The sequence below is a fragment of the Pseudonaja textilis genome, chromosome 7 (assembly GCF_049901715.1).
Source record: "Pseudonaja textilis isolate UNSWEBS1 chromosome 7, rPseTex1.2, whole genome shotgun sequence".
Classification (NCBI taxonomy): domain Eukaryota; kingdom Metazoa; phylum Chordata; class Lepidosauria; order Squamata; family Elapidae; genus Pseudonaja; species Pseudonaja textilis.
Window position 1 is genome coordinate 499765 of NC_141996.1, and position 16922 is coordinate 516686.

Here is a 16922-nt window from a genome sequence, read left to right on the forward strand (position 1 = left end):
ACCTTCAGGAGGCGACGGGCTGCTGGCAGAGCCCCTTCCCACAACCGCCATCCTCACCCCTCCACTAACTTTCTGTTATGTTCAACTAACTGTCGCTTGTATCCTTACGGTCTCTATGGACTGTTTCCTCGTATGATTGGATGGCTTATTGTACCCTCTGACCATCATTAAGTGTTGCACCTGATGATTCTGGACTCTGGACGGATGTATCTTTCCTTTTATGTGCACTGAGAGCATTTGCACCCAGACAAATTCCTTGTTTGTCCAACCACCCTTGCCCAATAAAAGAATTCTCTTCATTCACTCCCTCTTGTTCCGTGGCAGCGTCTCCAGACCCGCTCAGGCAGACCGTCTGGCGTAACACCCAGCCGTGCAGCCACCGAAAAGACCTGCCCGAGAACAAGGCATCTCCGTCAGGGCCGCCGGCAGAGAGCAGAGGGGGAGAGGGAGAATCCCTCCATAGAAAGGAGTTGAGTATCAATCCGAATAGAGCGGGAAGGGATCTTGGAGGTCTTCTAGTCTGACCCCCTGCTCAAGCAGGAGTCCCCACAGGAGAGGCCGGTCCCAAGTCCCCCAGGGGATGGAAGGAGTCTGGAAAGACCCTCCTGGGGGGAGCTTGTGGGTCCAGGACCCCCATCCTGGGCCATCCGGGGCTTGATAGGAGTAACCAGCATCCTCCGTCCGGCCTGGAGGCCTCTCGGGAGGCAGGGCAGCTGGTGGCACCATGAGCCACGATCCCATCCCTTGCCCTGCTGGCTGCATTCTGGGAGGTTTTTGGGGGCAGCCCCACAGGGACCCCTCGAAAGGCAGGCATGAGCCCCCACGAGCAGAGTCCCATCAGACCAGAAACTGACATGTCGGTCCCTGGGGCTCCCTGACTTGGCTCTTCCCCTGTATTATCGGTGTCAGAAGGCAGTGGGGTTTACAGGGAGGAGGAGGAGGAGGACTGTGGGGTCCTTGGTGCTCTGTGAACTGGGTTGTTTTCTTGCAGACGTTTCATGACCCAACTAGGGAACACCATCAGGGCTGGGGAGGGGGGTTGCCCTCTGTTCTTGTACAAGTGCCTTGCCCAGGCAGCCGGTGTTGTTTTCTCCTGGGGGCTCCTGGATGAGCCGGTGGGGGAGCGTTGGAGGGAAGTGATTCCTGTCTGAAGCCCCTTTGCGATCCTGGGCAAGAGAAGCAGCGCCTCCTGCGCGCCCCCCGCCCCCTCCCCCCATTCCCCGCGCGGACCTTGCGCCTCCCTCGCAGCCTCTGCCGGGCCCTCCGCTCCGCTCCTCTCCGCGGGTTCGGGGCCTGCAAAAGCCCCTTTCAGGCCAGCCACGGTCCCCGGCGGACCAGGCGGCGCTGGGACCCCCTGCGCGCCCCAGAAGCGCCGCTCTCGCCCTGAGCTGCGCCTTAGAGCCGACGGCGGTCGGTCGTATCAAATCCAAAGCGGGACCAAAAAGGGGAAAAAAGCAAGAAAGCGACCCGGCTGGCCCTCGCGGCGGGCGGGCGGGGCGGGCCAGGTGAGCGTCGGGCGCGGCCAGGTGCTTTGCCGGCCGGCCTACCTGGCCCCGCCTCGCCCGCCTGGCTGAAGGGCCGGAACTGGAGCGGGTCGGCGGTGCCTGATGGAACCTCCCGCTGCTGCTCCTGCCGCTGCCAGCCCGGTGAGTCCCCCGGGGGTGTTAGGGAGCCCTTCCGCCTGCAGGTTTGGTTCCCGGGAAGCCCGGATCCCCCCCCGCCCCGGGAATCGGCCCCTTGCCCAGCCAAGGTGAGGCGGCGCAGCCCCCCCGAAGATGGGGCAGGCAGGAAGAGCCGGTGGGCAGCTGGAGCCCCCGAGCAGCTCCACGGAGACACGCGGGGGTTGTGTGAATGCAACCGCGGCTGAGCTGCGAAAAGGGGGGGAAAGGAGAGATCCCCTCCCTCTCCCCGATCTGGATTGGCCCCCAAATTCGAACTGGGGTGTCCGACTACAGGAGTCGCTGTCTGGACAGAAAGAGCCAGCCAAATCCGCTCCTTTCTTAAGCAGGGGGGTTGGACTAGATGATCTCCACGGTCCCTTCTGACTCTTCTTCTGTAATTCGGAGCTTTTCCGAAAGAGCAGGAAGGGCTATTTTCCCTTGAGGTGGCCAGGAGAGGGTCAATGACCTTCCGGAGGTCATCAGGCAGGTGTGTCCCACCCATGCAGCCCTGGACAGCTAGTAATGCGGCCTCACAAGATGGCAAACGTTTGAACCTTATGATTGTGTGATTTATACAGATTTACTATGTTGTACAGTTTACATGTGTGGCCCAAGACCATCCCCCTCCCCACTCGAGGCAGCCTGGGGGAGCCCACAGGTTGGACACCTGTCTCACAGGACATTTTACCTGTTAATTTGGGCCTTTGCTTCTTTTCTGTGAAGAAAATGGATGTTCCAAGCTCTTCGCCAGAGAAAGCGGCTGTTTCCTTCTGCCTCAAAGCAAAAACCGGGGCCCACAGCCGAGGAAGGGGGTCACTGGGGGTGGGGGGGCAGTTTGGGCCTCTGGGTTCCCCTAGAGCAGGGTGGGGGCTGGGGGCAAGTCCCGGATGAGGCCTCAGTTGGAGTTGAAAGAGCTGCACTCAAGACTTACGACCACACGCGAGCCCAACGCTTCTGCTGCTAAACAAGACAGTTGTTAAGTGAGCGTTGTTGCCCTTCCTTGAACCTCCGCGGTCATTAAGTGAATCCGGCTTCCCCACCGACTTGGCTCGTTGGAAGGTCGCAAAAGGGGATCAAGTGACCCCGGGACACCGCAGTCCCTTGCCAAACAGGCTCCATCCCCATATATTGGGGGGGGGGTCCTCCATTTGGATGGGCAGCCCGGGGGGCTGTCATCCTCTGGGGCTGAGCCCGGCGTAGGGAGGGGAGCCCCCTGGTTTTGGGTCAGGGCTGCAGAAAAGAGAGCCAGGCCGGGCTTTGGGGCAAAAGGGGTCGGAGGTTTTGGAGTTCTCCTGACAGGTAGTCCTAGACTTATGACGTCTGTTTAGCGGCCATTCAAAGCTACCAAGGCACCGGGAAGAGTGGCTTGCAGCTGGTCCTCACCCTTACGACCGTCGCAGCATCTCCATGGTCAGGCCATCCAAATCTGGGCGCTTGGCAACGGGCATGGATTGAGGATGGCTGCAGCCCCGCTGGCTCGCGTGACCCCCACTTACAACCTTCCCAAGGAGCTAAGCCAAGGGCGGGAACCGGATCCGCCTCAAGACTGCGTGATTCGCTTAACAACCGTGTTAAAAAGGGTCATAAAATAAGACACGGCTCCCTTAACCATGGCCTCACTTAGCAATGGAAACTCTGTCCCAACTGCGGGCGTAAGTGGAGGACTGCCAGGGTTTACGCCTTGTTCTGCGTCCTTTGGCAGCCGCTGCCCGTGACCAGCTGGCCAGGGGGTATCGCCCCATCACTTGAGGTCCCCTAGACAGCCTGGCTGGCCTGAGGACTCCTGCCTTGGGCAGGGGGCTGGACTAGAGGACCTCCAGGGTCCTTTGCAGCCCTGGGATTCAGTGGGTGTGCGGAGGGCCTGTTGGAGACCTTCTTTTCCTGGGGGGCTCCCAGTTCACACAGTTGCAGGTAGTCCTCGACTTACAACCATTCATTTAGTGACTATTCAAAGCACTGAAAAAAGTGGACTTACAACTGTTTTTTACCCTTACGGCCATCGCAGCAGCATCCCCTGGTCATGGGATCAAAATTGGGACGCTTGGCCACTGACTCATACTTACGATGGTGGCAGCGTCCCTTTGGTGACCTTCTGACAGGCAGAGTCAACGGAGGAAGCCGGATTCCCTTAACGACCGTATGACCAGTTTAACAACCGCAGTGATTCACTTAACAACGGTGGCAAAAAAAGTCGTAAAATGGGACAGAACCCACTTAACAGCTGTCTGGCTTCCTCAAAACGCCAGCAACAGGACTGCTGGGCTCCGTGGCGGTCCTAATTCGAGGACCAGCTGGGCAGGGGGAGGGGCCAGGAGGCAGGGGAGCTCCCTGGGGGCATTTCTCTCTCTCGGGCTGGTCAGGCAGGCCCAGCAGGTCCGGCAGGGAGGAGGCCCGGCCGGCCAACCTGGGCAAGGCAAGGAGGCTCCAGGGAAGACCTTCCTTGGGTCCCCCAGAGGTTTGGGGGGGCTGCTGGCCTTGGAAACGCCCGTCCCGGCTCCTCCGGGCCTTGGAGACCCCAAACCCTCAGCCAGGCTGGCGCAGTGGTGGAGGCACCAGGACTTCATTGATTGGTTTTTATTTATCCGATTTGTCCATCACTTACAAGATGACAGGTATAAGAATAAACATGTGAGTAGGAATACAGGGAATAGGGGCGGATCAATGGGGACAATAGGACAGGGACGGGGGGGGCAGGATGGCGCCCTTATGCACCCCCCTGACAGACCTCTTAGGAATGGGAATTCTCTCCTTTCCTTTCCTTCCTTCCTCCCTCCCTTCCTTCCTCCCTTCCTTCCTTCTTTTCTCTTTCTTTCCTTCTTTCCTTCCTTCTTTCCTTCCTTCCTTCCTCCCAGTCTCTCCTTCCCTTCTTTTCTCTCCTTCCTCCCTCCCTCCCACTCCCTTCTCTTTCCTTCCTCCCTCCCTTCCTCCCTTCTTTCCTCTTTCTTTCCTTCTTTCCTTCCTTCCAGTCCCTCCTTCCCTTCTTTTCTCTCCTCCCTCCATTCTTTGCCTTCCTTCCTTCCTTCCTTCCTTCCTTCCTTCCTTCCTTCCTTCCTTCCTTCCTTCCTTCCTTCCTTCCTTCCTTCTTTTTATTTTTTATGTGATTTATATAAGAATAATCACGAGCGAGAGTACAGGGAATAGGCGCGGATCCATGGGGACGATAGGACAGGGACGGGGGGGGGGGGCAGGATGGCGCCCTTATGCGCCAACTTCTCCTCCTGGTTTCGAGGAGGCTGGTCGTACCCGCTGCTCCCTGGACCCCAAGCCAGCTGGGTGGCCTGGGGCCAGTCGCTCCCTCTCCGCCCAGACAAGGGGGCAAGGCTGAGCCCCTCCCGAGGCGAGCACCCCAAGAGAATTGCTCCACTTCCAGGGCTCGGCACTAACTCCCCCACCCCACCAACCGCCGTTTGTCCCCTTCCCCAACTTGACCGAACGGGGGTGGATTTTACCGCTGGGCTCCTGACTCCCCCCTCTCTCTCCTTGGGCCGCAGGGCAGAGTCGCCCAGCTGAATGGGGCCGGCCTGGAGGGGCTCCGCCTGCCGGCCCCCACCCTGCCCCAGGCGCAGCCCCCGGCCCCGGAGCCCAGCCAGCCGCGGGAGACGTGGGGCGGGAAGTACGAGTTCCTGCTCTCCTGCCTGGGATACTGCGTGGGGCTGGGCAACGTCTGGCGCTTCCCGTACCTCTGCTACCGCAACGGAGGCGGTGAGTGGACGACAACCCCCCCGTCGGCTTCCCTCCTCCTCCCCTCCTCCTCCTCTTAGCAGGGGCCCCAGTGGCCACCCTTCTTCTTCTTCTTCTTCTTCTTCTTCTTCTTCTTCCTCTTCCTCCTCCTCCTCTTTTTCTTCTTCTTCTCCTCCTCCTCCTCTCCTCCTGTCCTAACTTTCCTTCTTCTTCCTTTCCTTCTTCCTCCTGTCTCAATTTCTTCTTCTCCTTTTCCTTTTTCATCTTCTTCCTCTTCCTTTTCTTCTTCTTCTTCTTCTTCTTCTTCTTCCTTCCTTCCTTCCTTCCTTCCTTCCTTCCTTCCTTCCTTCCTTCCTTCCTTCCTCCTCCTCCTCCTCCTCCTCCTCCTCCTCCTCCTCCTTCTCAGTATGTGGAGATTCTCCCTCGTCCACATCGTGCTTGTCCCCAAGATGCTTTTTTCAAGAGGCAACTGGACTTTCTGGTTCTTCTGAGCTGGAGAAGCTTCTGGGGTGAGAAGCAAAACGCCTTCAAAGAAAAACCCGAAAGTCCAGTTGCCTCCTGGAAGAAGCACCTCTGGGGAAATTATCCAAGACTTTAATTTCTTTGCCACCTGCTCTGAATCTGCCGAGCAGGCATGTTGACGCTCACTTTTTCCTCTTGCTGAATATTAATGTGAATTATTCCATTTCCTTTCTGTTCTCCTGCGGCGCTTAAAGCCTCTCTTCCTTCCCGCTCAAGAGAGGCATAATTTCATCTCAGGTTAATAGTAGTTTGCCTTGGACGTTGATCGGGGCGGTTGTGGCTCTGCTCCTGCCTTTCTGATCCCCCCTGGGAGCCCTGAGCCGGGGTAGCTGCCCCCAACCTCCCTCCCTGTGTCTCTTCCAACACCAACACCGGCGTCTCTCCAACCTCTGTTCTTAAGAGACGCGAATAAAGGAGAATATTTGCAGCTGGGGGTGAAATGAGGGGTCCCGGATGCTCTCTGAGCTGGGGGGGGGGCTGTTTCTTGCAGACATTTCATGACCCAACTGGGGAACGTCCTCAGTTCTATGACTGGTGCTGTCGAGGTCACCCAGCTCAGGGAGCCCCAAGGATCCCCCATTCAGAGAAGCCGCTTAATCCGCAGAAGGTTGGATGGTTGGAGCCCTGGGGGGATTCCACACGGGGGCAAGAGCCACCCAGTCCAAGCCTGGCTGGCATTGTAAAGCTGGAGTAAAGCTGCTCCTGGCACCCCCTCCCTGCCCCCTTGAGCCACCTGGCACTCACCCCCCCTTCCTCCTGCCCCTCCCTTGACTCCTCCCTCCCTCCCTCCCTGTGAAGGGACCCCCTTGTTCCCTTGAGGGGAACCGGCCAGAGCAATTAGTGCAACAGTGCAGCAACCTCCCCGTTCTGTGGCAGCTCCCCTTTCTCTGCACCCATCCTTCCCTGCCTCAAGAGACCCTCATCTTTAGATCAGGGGGGTCTCCAACTGGGCCGGTTCGAGTGAACCGGGTGTTCATTTTGCATCTGGTTAGCCAAACTGGTGGTTGCAATGACTGCTGGCCTTCCCCTCCCCTCCCTTCCCCTCCCCGGAGTCCCCACGTGGCCCATTTTGGATCCCAGGTAAGTGCAGGGCCCGCGGGGAGGCTCCAGAAGGCCAGGAACAGGCTCACGTCCAGCGCCCAGAGAGCCTCCGGAGCCCGGGGAGGGTGAAAATGCCCCCCCCGCCGCCATGGTGCAGGAGGCTGACTAGGCCACACCCACCGTGGCCACGCCCACCCAGCAACTGGGTAGAGAGAACCGGCGGCTAAATGTTTTGAAGGCAACCCCCGTTCTCTCCAACCTTGGCCCCTTTCAACCTGGAGGACTTCAACTCCCAGAATTCCCCAGCCAGCTTTGCTCCGGGCTTAAAGGGGCCAAGGCTGGAGAGAAGCGGGTCATTTCCCCCTGCGTCCCAATAGGGGGCGCTGTAGCACCGAGCAATGGCCCAAGAGCAAAACCCACTGGGGGGGAAGGAGGAGAAGATCCAGGGGGCACCCAAAGGCCTTCCAGACCAGAGACCGGCAGAGCTGGCAACTTGGAAGCCTTGTGGACTTTGAGAGGAGGGGGAGGAAGAGGAGGAGGGGGCGGGGTCTGTTGGTTCCTTGGCGCTCTCTGGGCTCGAGGGTTGCAGACCTTTCATGACCCAGCCTGGTAACACCCTCAGTGCTAGAAGGGGGTGGGAGGAGGGGGATTGCCGGTGTGGTCTCTTGAGGGCCCCCCCCTGCGCTGCCTTCTCTCCTCAGGGGTCTTCCTGATCCCCTACACGCTCATGCTGGTCTTCACGGGCCTGCCCCTCTTCCTGATGGAGCTCAGCCTGGGCCAATACGGGGCCACGGGGCCCGTCAGCATCTGGAAGTGCTGCCCGCTCTTGAAAGGTAAGCCCCTCGGGGGGCGGGGGGCCAGGAGTCCACCCGGCTCCAGTGGGGAGCCCCTCCGCCCGTGGGGGGCCAGGGGGAGGCTGGGGAGGAGCGCTGGGCCTTGTGAGCAGGAGACCCCGACTCAGCTTCTCTTCCCCGCTTGGGGTGGGGCTCAGGGGCCCCTGGGCTTCTTCGGGGGGGGCTGCGGTTGGGGCCCTGCCCACCGGGGCCCTGGGCCCTTCTGCTGGGACTCATGGGGAAGCCCCCCCCACCCCCAACTGGGGAAGGAGAGCCGTGGAACCGAGCTGCTCCCCCTCCTGCGCTCCCTCTGCAGGGATCGGAGTCGGGATGCTGGCGGTCTCCTCCCTGGTCTCTCTCTACTACAACGTCATCATCGCCTGGACCTTCTACTACCTGAGCATGTCCTTCCAGAGCCCCCTGCCCTGGTCCTGCGACGCCCCACCCAACCGGCCCCTCTGCCAGGCGCAGGTACGGGCTGGGCCCCGGGGGGGAGGGGAGCAGGAGGGGAGGCCGGCACTCCTCGGGGTTCAGGCACCTCCTCCCTGGCTGAGGAGAGCCGAGTAGCCGGCTGGCCTTGGAGCATCCAGGGAGGCCCTGCGCCAGAGGGAGGATTTGGCCCCATCTCTTCTCTGCCTCCCATCGAGTCCCAGCTGAGTCTCCTTGGGTTGCCCTGCCCAGGAGAACGGAGCTGGAAAGCAGGTCAGTGGGGTGGGGAGGGAAGGGGTTTTTTGCAGTATATTCTTCCCCTGCCACGCCCACCAAGCCACGCCCACAGAACCGGTAGTAAAAAAAAATGGAATCCCACCCCTGCTGCCCCCACGAGGGTCTCTTCCTGCCTTTCAGAACGGGACTTTGGTGAGGAGCCGCCCGGCCAGTGCCAGCGAGGTCTTCTGGAAGTGAGTCTCCTTCATTGGGAGGGAAGTGGGCTCCCTCTCTTGGGGGGCGGGGGGGTCAGCCCGGGAAGCAGGGAAGGGAGGGTGGGAGTGGGGCACAGCCCTGGCCTCAGCTCAGCCTCTTTGGCTGGAGATCTTGGAACGGGACACACACACACGCACAAACTGTGTGGCTGCTCTTACAAACAGTTGTAAGTTTTCACTGCCTCCGTGACAGTGGTGGGATCCGGCCGGTTTGGACCGGTTCAACCGAACTGGTAGTCAGAACAGCCTGGGGGGGCTCAGCTGAGAGGAGAGAGAAGGGAAAAGCGCAGGACTGGGCCTCCCTCCCTCCCTCCCACCGGCCCTCTGCGCTGCTCTCTCCTTTCTCCGCCGGTGTGGGGAGGGCTGCCGTGTGCATAAGGTGCGCATGCATAAGGGCCACACGTGTGATCCCCAAACCGGAACAGCTAAGACCCCATTGCTGCTCTGTAACTTTGGTCACTAAATGAACCGTGGTAAGTGGAGGACCCTCTGATGGGCGGGGAAGGGTCCTGGAGAGGCAGGGCTCCTTCCTGGCCGTCAGCCGCCTTCCCCTCCCCTCTTCTGCTTCCAGCCAGCGGGTGCTGGGGGTGGTGCACAGCTCCGGCCTGGGCGACCCCGGCCCCGTGAGGGAGCCCCTGGCGCTGTGCCTGCTGCTGGCCTGGACCGTCATCTTCCTCTGCACCCTGAAGGGCATCCGGAGCTCGGGCAAGGTGAGCCAGCTGGGGGGGGAGGGGCAGCGTGGGGAGCCCCTCCCTGGCCTGGGTCTGGCGGGGACGGGCTCAGTCGGGCCCTGGGTGGGTCCAGGGTGCTTCTCCCTCTCAGCCGCCCGGCCGTCCCCCCTGCGCAGGTTGTGTACTTCACGGCCACCTTCCCCTACGTGGTCATCGTGGTGCTGGTCATCCGGGGAGCCACGCTGGAGGGCTCCATCGAGGGCATCCGCTTCTACCTCTCTGCAGACTGGAGCCAGCTGAAGAGCGCCCAGGTGTGCCCCTCGGCCTCTCAGGTTGCGTGTGGTTGCGTGTGCGTTTGTGTGTGTGTGCGTGTGCGGAGAACCCCTGACCCAGAAGGATGTCGGTCTTGGCTTCTGGCCAGCGGGAGGCCTGGGATCTTTTAAGGCGGGAGGGGGGGTGACCTCAGCCGGAACAAAGGGGGGGGTCCTTGTTCTGCCTCCAGCCCTCTCATGGGGAGCCAGCCCCACCCTGGGCCTCATTTTCAGCTCCAGTGGCCTGGAGGGGGAGCTCTCGCCTCACAATCAGGAGGCTGTGAGTTCGATCCTAGGGAGTGGCTGATATTTGGAATGGATTCTCCTGCTCGAACAGGAGGTTGGACTAGATGACCTCCGAGGTCCCTTCCAACTCTCTATCCTATCACACAGCCCAGCTAAGCCAGGATACCTTAACCAGGTCTGGTCTGGTGGAAAAAACACACAAGGTTTCAAGAGCAAGCCATCAATGTGTGCTTACAAACCATCAAAGCCTCTTAATGGAGGGACTGCTTAACTCTCTGGCCTGCTTTGCAGGTGACATTAAACCATGGTTTGACTAACCATGGTTTAGAAGAGAATATTTGCAGCTCAGGGTTAGGATCCTTGGTGCTCTCCGAGGTTGGCGGTTTTCTCGCAAGCTTTTTGTGACCCAACTAGGGAACGCCGGCACCACTGATGAGGTTCCCTAGTTGGGCCATGAAACGTCTGCAGGGAAACCACCAGGCTCAGAGAGGCCCGGGGACCCCACAGGTCCCGGGGATGAGTTTTGAGTAATCCATGAGTAGCTGAGCTCAGGCGTTCCGTGAGCCAGAAGGAAGTCTTCCCTACTTCTGCCGGCCACAACTGTGCCTTGCCCGTTGCGTTGGTGCTCCTTAGCAACTGGTCAAGGGGGTTGCAAGTTGGGGGGGGTCAGCCAGGGGAGAAAGCCAGGCCCAGACGGTCTCTCTTCCCTCCCCCGGAGAAGGTCTGGAACGACGCGGCCTCACAGGTCTTCTACTCGCTGGGCATCGGCTTTGGGGGGCTGCTCTCCATGGCTTCCTACAACAAGTTTGACAACAATGTGATCAGGTGAGGCGCCTGGAGTCCTCCTTCCCCCCCCCCGGGAAAAGGAGGGGCTTGGAGGGGTCTCCACCTCAGGCGACACGACCTTCTGGGAGGCGGGGAGGACAGAGCTGTGGGGTCCATCAACGATGTGGGTGCCAACAGAGGAACCCAGAGGACAGCTAGCCGCTCCCTTGTTCAACTCCCCTGGGGCCTCCCCCTCTCTCTGCCCACAGGGACACGCTGGCGATTGGCCTTGGGAATTGCTGCACCAGCTTCTTTGCGGGCTTCGCCATCTTCTCCGTCCTGGGGCACATGGCCTGGCGGAAGCAGGTCTCGGTCGGAAGGGTGGCAGACTCAGGTACGGGGCCCCCTTTGGCCGGGCCCCCAGATCTCCTGGGCCCTCCTGGGAGCCTTCCAGGGCCCTGGCAGCAAAGGCTGTTTTGGCACCCCTCCCCGCCCATTTTCCTGGGTGGGGGAGACCCGGAGGGCTGAGCAGAGGAGCCTTGGGTGGAGACCCCACACACACAGCCCCCCACCTCCGCCGTTCCTCTCCATCTTCAGGCTCCAGTTTGCCTGCCAGCCTGCTCAGGTTTGGCCAAAGCAGACGGGGGTGGGGGGAAGGGGGGGGCTTTGAGTGACCCCCGCTCTCTCTCCTCAGGACCCGGCCTGGCTTTTGTGGCCTACCCCGAGGCCCTGGCGCTGCTGCCGGGCTCCTCCTTCTGGTCCATCCTCTTCTTCCTGATGCTCTTCACCCTGGGGGTGGACACGCTGGTGAGTGGCAGCCTGCCGGGCCCTTCTCGGAAGTGGGGGGCTGCGCAAGGGGGGGAGGTAAGAGCCCCCCTTTGGCTGCAGCCAGACCAACTGGCCCCTCCAGGTCCATTGCAGTCCCCACTGAGCACATCTGGGGAGGGTCTCCTCTGGAATTGCCGGGGGTCCTCAAGCAAACATCTGGGCCACTGGGGAGGGGTCTTAAGGCAAGGAAGCCTCTTGGTTGCCACCCTTCCTTTCTTCCTTCCTTTCTTCCTTCCTTCCTTTTTTCTTTTTCTTTCTTTCTTTTCCTTTCTCACTCTCTCCCTTCCTTCCCTTTTCTTTCTTTCCTTTCCTTCCTTTTTTCCCTTTCTCTCACTCCCTTCCTTCCTTCCTTTCCTTCCTTTTCTCTCTTCCTTCCTTCCTTTCCTTCCTTTTCACTCTCTCTCCTTCCTTTCTTTTTTATTTTTCTTTCTCTCTCTTTCTCTCTCCCCCCACTTCCTTCCTTCCCCGCTTCTTTGCCTTTTCACTTCCTTTTTTCCAAACCAAGGAATCTCCGCAGTGTTGGCAACAGGGAAACAGTGGTGTGAAAACAAAAGGTCAGCATGTGTAACTTCGGCCCCAAAGCCACAGGGCCTCGCGGTGGGCTGAGCTTCCGCCCCCTCCTGCCTCTCAACGGGGCCACGCTTGGTCCCCCCCTGCTCCGTCCAGGGCCAGGCGGTGCTGAGGGGAGGCTCGGGGTTCGGGGGGGGGCTTGGTTTTCCCTCTAACGCTCCCCCCGACCTCTCTCAGTTTGGAAACATGGAGGGCATCACCACGGCGGTGATAGACGAGTTCCCGTCGCTGCGCGGCTGGAGGCGCAAAGCTCTCTTTCTAAGCGGCCTTTGCTTGGCCTTCTACCTGCTGGGCCTCCTCTTGATCACGGAGGTGAGGACGTGTGTGTGTGTGTGTGTGTGTGTGTGTGTGTGTGTGTGTGTTTAAGACCCTGCCCTTTCCCCGTTTCCATGATCACAACGTACCTCCCGTTTTGTGTTGACAAGATCCTCTTGACTTACTCCGGGTAGTCCTCAGCTTACAACAGCTCATTTAGTGACCATTCGAAACCAGAACGGCATTTTGAAAAGTGACTTAGGACCCCTTTTCACACTTACGACTGTTGCATCTCCAAAGTCCCCTGATCAAGGTTCAGATGTTTGGAAACTGACTTGTATCTACGACGATCGCTGTGCCCCAGGGACCTTCTGACCAGCCGAGTCAATGGGGGAAGCCAGGTTCACTTAACAGCCCTGGGACTCACTGAACCACTGCAGTGATTCACTTAACAATGGTCTCACTTAGCAACATAAATGTTGGGTTCCGTTATGGTCACAAGTCGAGGACTCCCTCTCCTGTGACCCAAGGCACCTCGTCTCTCGGGGGATCTGCCGTAAAAGAGGACGGAAGAGGCCTGGGGGTTCACCCCGTGGTGGGAACCCAGTTTCTGCCTTGGCGGGAGGCCTAAACCGGGCAACCACCTCAAGCCGCCATGCGCAGAAGCCGCCCTCTGAACGGATGTGGCTTGTTCCCGGGATGATTAGACCAGATTTGGACACCCTGTGTTGTAGCCCTTGTTGTCCTGACCGAGCACAGCATGAGGGGCTACCTAGTTCTGGTCAGGCATCGCCTCCTTGCAAGGCAGCGAAGGGTCTTTGGTGACCCCCGCCCTGCCTTGCAGCCTCCTGGGTTCTGCGGGGACCCCCAGCGGTGGGTTTGGGGACCCTTGCAAACCTGCTCCGGTGGGAGTCCGGGCTCTGCCTGGGGGAGAAGCCCACCCTGCAGCAGCCCCCAGAAGTGAGAGCCCCAGACCAACTGGGGGGGCCCAGGCTGGCTCTGCCCACTTGGGTGCCAGGCGTTTGCGGCTTTCCTCTCGCAGGGCGGCATCTACTGGTTTACCCTCATCGACGCCTACAGCACCAGCTTCGGCCTCATCATCGTGGCTCTCTTCATGTGCCTCGGGGTCACCTGCTGCTACGGTGAGTCGCGGTGCGGGTGAGCAAGCTGGGTCCGGTTCTCCTCCTGTGGGACTGCCCAGCCAGTAGGGGAGCTGTGTCTGTCTTCCCCACTAACCAGCATAGGTGGTTTGTTCGCGTGCAAAGGGTCTTGGGCAGGTCAGGCTTCCCTTCCCACACTGACCACCCCATCAAGCATTGCTGGAATGAGGGGTCCCTGGTGCTCCCTCGGCTGACCGAGTCTCTGGCAGATGTTTCAGCACCCAACTAGGGAACATCATCAGTGCTAGAAGGGAGTGGAGTTTATGGTGATGTTGGTGGAGGAGGAGGAGGAGGAGGGTTGGGAGGGGGAGGAAGAAGACGACTATGGGGCCATTGGTGCCCTCTGAGTTAGATTGCAGACGTTTTATTATCCAACTGGGTAACATCATCCATGCTGGGGGACGGAGTTTGTCCTCTCTCCCTCTTCACTGCAAAGCAGCTCCCTTTCACGGCAAGGATTCCCAACCTTCGCATCCCATCTGTGGACCTCAACTCCCAGAATTCCCCCAGCCAGCCATAGAGTTGGGAGACCAGAAGGATCAGCTACCCCACTATATCTAAACCTTGGCAACTTGAATGTGTGTGGACTTCCACTCCTGGCTGGGGAGTTCTGGGAGTTGAAGTCCACGCCTCTTAAGGTTGCCAGAGTTAGGGAACCCTGCCCTAACCCTGCTCAGTCGGCTGGGCTGCTTCCTAAATTAATCTGGACTGACACCGCTTCATCTCAGAAAAAAATTGGGATGGCAATTGCTTCCTTTTGCTCTGGATCAAAAACAACCAGGCAGTGGCTGCGCACAACATGCTGCCGTCATCTGGCCAAGAGGCCTTGTGGATGCATGAAAGGCCAAAGCCGGGCTGGGACCAGCACGGGTGCTTCCCCGCCCCCCATCCGTGCACGATCCGTTTCTTTTCCTGCAGGGGTGAACCAGTTTTGCCAAGACATCGTTGACATGATCCGTCAGTGCCCGCCCTGGTGCAGCCAGCTGGTGCCGTACTTCAAGGCCTGCTGGGTGATCGTCACGCCGGGGACGTTGCTGGTAGGCCAGGCGGGGGCTTTGCGGTCTTCCTGCCCTCACCGCTCTTGTGGGGAGAGGAATGGGCAGCCATGGGGCGCCCTCCCAGCCCTCGGCCATCCTTGTCCGCTCTGCTCCCTTCGCAGTTCATCCTCTTCTACGTCTTCCTGGACCTGTCAGGCACCAGGCTGCACTACGGAGCGTACCAGTTCCCGCGGTGGGGCCAGGCCCTGGGCGTCTGCGTGGGGGTGCTGAGCTGCATCCAGATTCCGCTTTGGGCTGGCATCGCCCTTTGCAAGGAGTCCGGGACACTGGCAGCTGTGAGTCCGGGAAGGGAGCCCAGTGGGTTGTGGGAAGGGCTGTTAGTAGGGATAGACCTCCCGTTTTCCACCTGCAGGACAGGGAAGGGGCCGAGTCGGGCAGCGCTCCAGGTGTGCCCATCCTGTGCCGCAACTGAGGGCCCCAAGGGGAAGCCCCGTGGCAAAGTCCAGTCTGTCTGCCCCCAGGAACCAGAGGTTTAGTCTTCCAAGCTTTTGGGATTCCTGCTGGCACACATCCCCGTTGCTCTTCTGCCCTCATCCGCCCACGTCCGTCTGCAACACAGGCCTACCCTGCAGGGCTCTTCAGAGGGATTTCCAAAGATTTCCCCGATGGCAGAACTGCTCCGCAGAGACTTAAGTGGCAGGCGAGCGTCTTTGCTGGACAGCGTTTTGGTCTGGGGCGAGCCGCTCAAGCCCCCCTGTAGGCAGGACTCTCTTGGGCTCACAGAGTGGAATCTGGGGGATGGAAAGAGACGCCCCCTCAGTGTAGCATTGCTGACCTTAGGGCCAGGGGTGGCTCTGCACCCCTCCTGGAGACCTCGGGTTGCAGGCTGGAGAAAATAGGTCGTAAAATGAGGCTAGCTTCCAGACACCCTGTCCCAGCTGCGTGCAGCAGCCCTTGAGGAGCCCCGCAGCCTCTTGCTTCTCCCGCTGCCCCTGGGACTTTTTCCAGTGGTCCTGGCGGTGGCAGAGGGGGGGCCAGTGGGAGCCGCGTCCAAAGTCTCCCGTCCTGTCCTTGCAGCGCTTCAGGAAGGCCATCCGTCCTCGGAGCTCCTGGCGTTCGGCCAGCAGCCGGCAACTGCCCCACCAGGTCATCGATGTTCCGTACACCGTGAACTTGACGGTCAGCGACTTTGTGGGAGTTTGGCAACTGCCAGATCACAGCGAGGCCTGAGGTTGTGGCCAACGCAGGAGGCGGCGGCATCTGTGCCGGTCCCCTTACAACTCAGATCCGACGGGCCACCCTTGCCGTCCCTTGGAGGGGGTTGTGGTCAAACAACACTGCAGGAGATGGTGCTGCTGCTGCTGCGTTGGGCCACCCTTGAGGCTGCCGGTTCCCCCACGCCCCCCACGAGCCCAGGGGCTGGGCCGGAGCTGCCGCTGGCCCACCCCTCAATCAGGCAGCCACTGCTCCAGAGACCTTTCAGGGCAGCTTTGCCCCGTGTCCGAAATCGGCCGGTGTCCACTGGTGCTTTGCTGCCCCTTGGCAGTTCTCCTCACCCGCCTGGAGTATAGGAAGTCCTCAACCTACGACCACAATTGAGCCCCATTGCTAAGCGAGACAGACTTTTAAGTGAGTCTTGCCCTATTTACGACCTTTCCTGCCCAATTGTTACGTGATTCACTGCAGTCTTTAACTTAGTAACACGGACGTTAAGTGAACCTGGCTTCCCCTTCGACCTCACTTGTCAGGAGGCTGCAAAAAGGGATCACCGCGACTATCATGAACACACATCAGTTGCCCCAATTTGGACCACGTGACTGTGGGCGATGCTGCAGCTGCCCGAAGTGGGAGAAACGGCCAGAAGTCACTTGTTTTCAGTGCTGTTGCAACTTTGGTCATTTCCCGAATGGCCGCAAGTCGAAGACTTCCTGTCCCCCTTCTCCGCTTTCCCTCCACTCGGCTCACTCGATGGCTCCCCTTGGATTCGGCTCACCTGCTGCCTCCTTTCCCCCTTGGCAGGAGGTGCCCTGGGCTGGCTCAGCCTCCAGCGCCGCCTCTCGTACAGCAGCGCAAGAGGCGGCAACCTCTGCCTGCTGCCCACAGCTGGATTCCAGGAGGACCGAGGACAGGAATCTCCACGGACAAGGGGCGCTTTGGGCTGGTACCCCTGGATGGACATAACCTTTTCTAAGGGCCGCTTTCCGGTGCTCCCTGGGCCCACCCAGGCTGCAGCGCATGGGAAGACTCTACACAATCGTGCCAAGTGTGCTCTCCCTCCCTCCTCCCCACACCCAGGGGGCTTTACACAGCACTGCCCTTTGCAAAGGGCGATGGGGGCACCCCAAACTCGAGCAAAGCCTGAGCATTTTCAGAGGCCTTTCTGGAAACCAGACCAATAAACCTGTGGTGCCTGCTTGGGAAGGGCACGGAAAGGCCTGCGTGGGCTGCCTGTTGTGTCCC

At 59.9% G+C, this 16922-nt stretch overlaps 1 protein-coding gene across 1 annotated transcript; it reads left to right on the forward strand.

The window, feature by feature from the left end:
• The first annotated feature begins 1518 nt into the window (after nt 1-1518).
• On the forward strand, nt 1519-16894 carry LOC113450435 (sodium-dependent proline transporter-like). The gene is made up of 15 exons (XM_026721628.2): nt 1519-1646; nt 5153-5363; nt 7607-7738; nt 8055-8209; nt 8585-8637; nt 9230-9368; nt 9506-9640; nt 10608-10711; nt 10921-11045; nt 11346-11458; nt 12227-12361; nt 13347-13446; nt 14383-14501; nt 14624-14797; nt 15540-16894. The coding sequence occupies exons 1-15, from the start codon at nt 1608-1610 to the stop codon at nt 15690-15692; spliced, it is 1887 nt and encodes a 628-aa protein (XP_026577413.2). The 5' UTR covers nt 1519-1607; the 3' UTR covers nt 15693-16894.
• Nucleotides 16895-16922: the final 28 nt, after the last annotated feature.

Excerpts from the sequence above, each read along its gene's own strand:
- LOC113450435 (XM_026721628.2), top strand. The coding sequence starts at position 1,608 with ATGGAACCTCCCGCTGCTGCTCCTGCCGCTGCCAGCCCG. Across the intron at positions 1,647-5,152 it reads CTCCTGCCGCTGCCAGCCCG|GGCAGAGTCGCCCAGCTGAA; the intron begins GTGAGTCCCCCG and ends CTTGGGCCGCAG. Across the intron at positions 9,369-9,505 it reads GCATCCGGAGCTCGGGCAAG|GTTGTGTACTTCACGGCCAC; the intron begins GTGAGCCAGCTG and ends CCCCCTGCGCAG.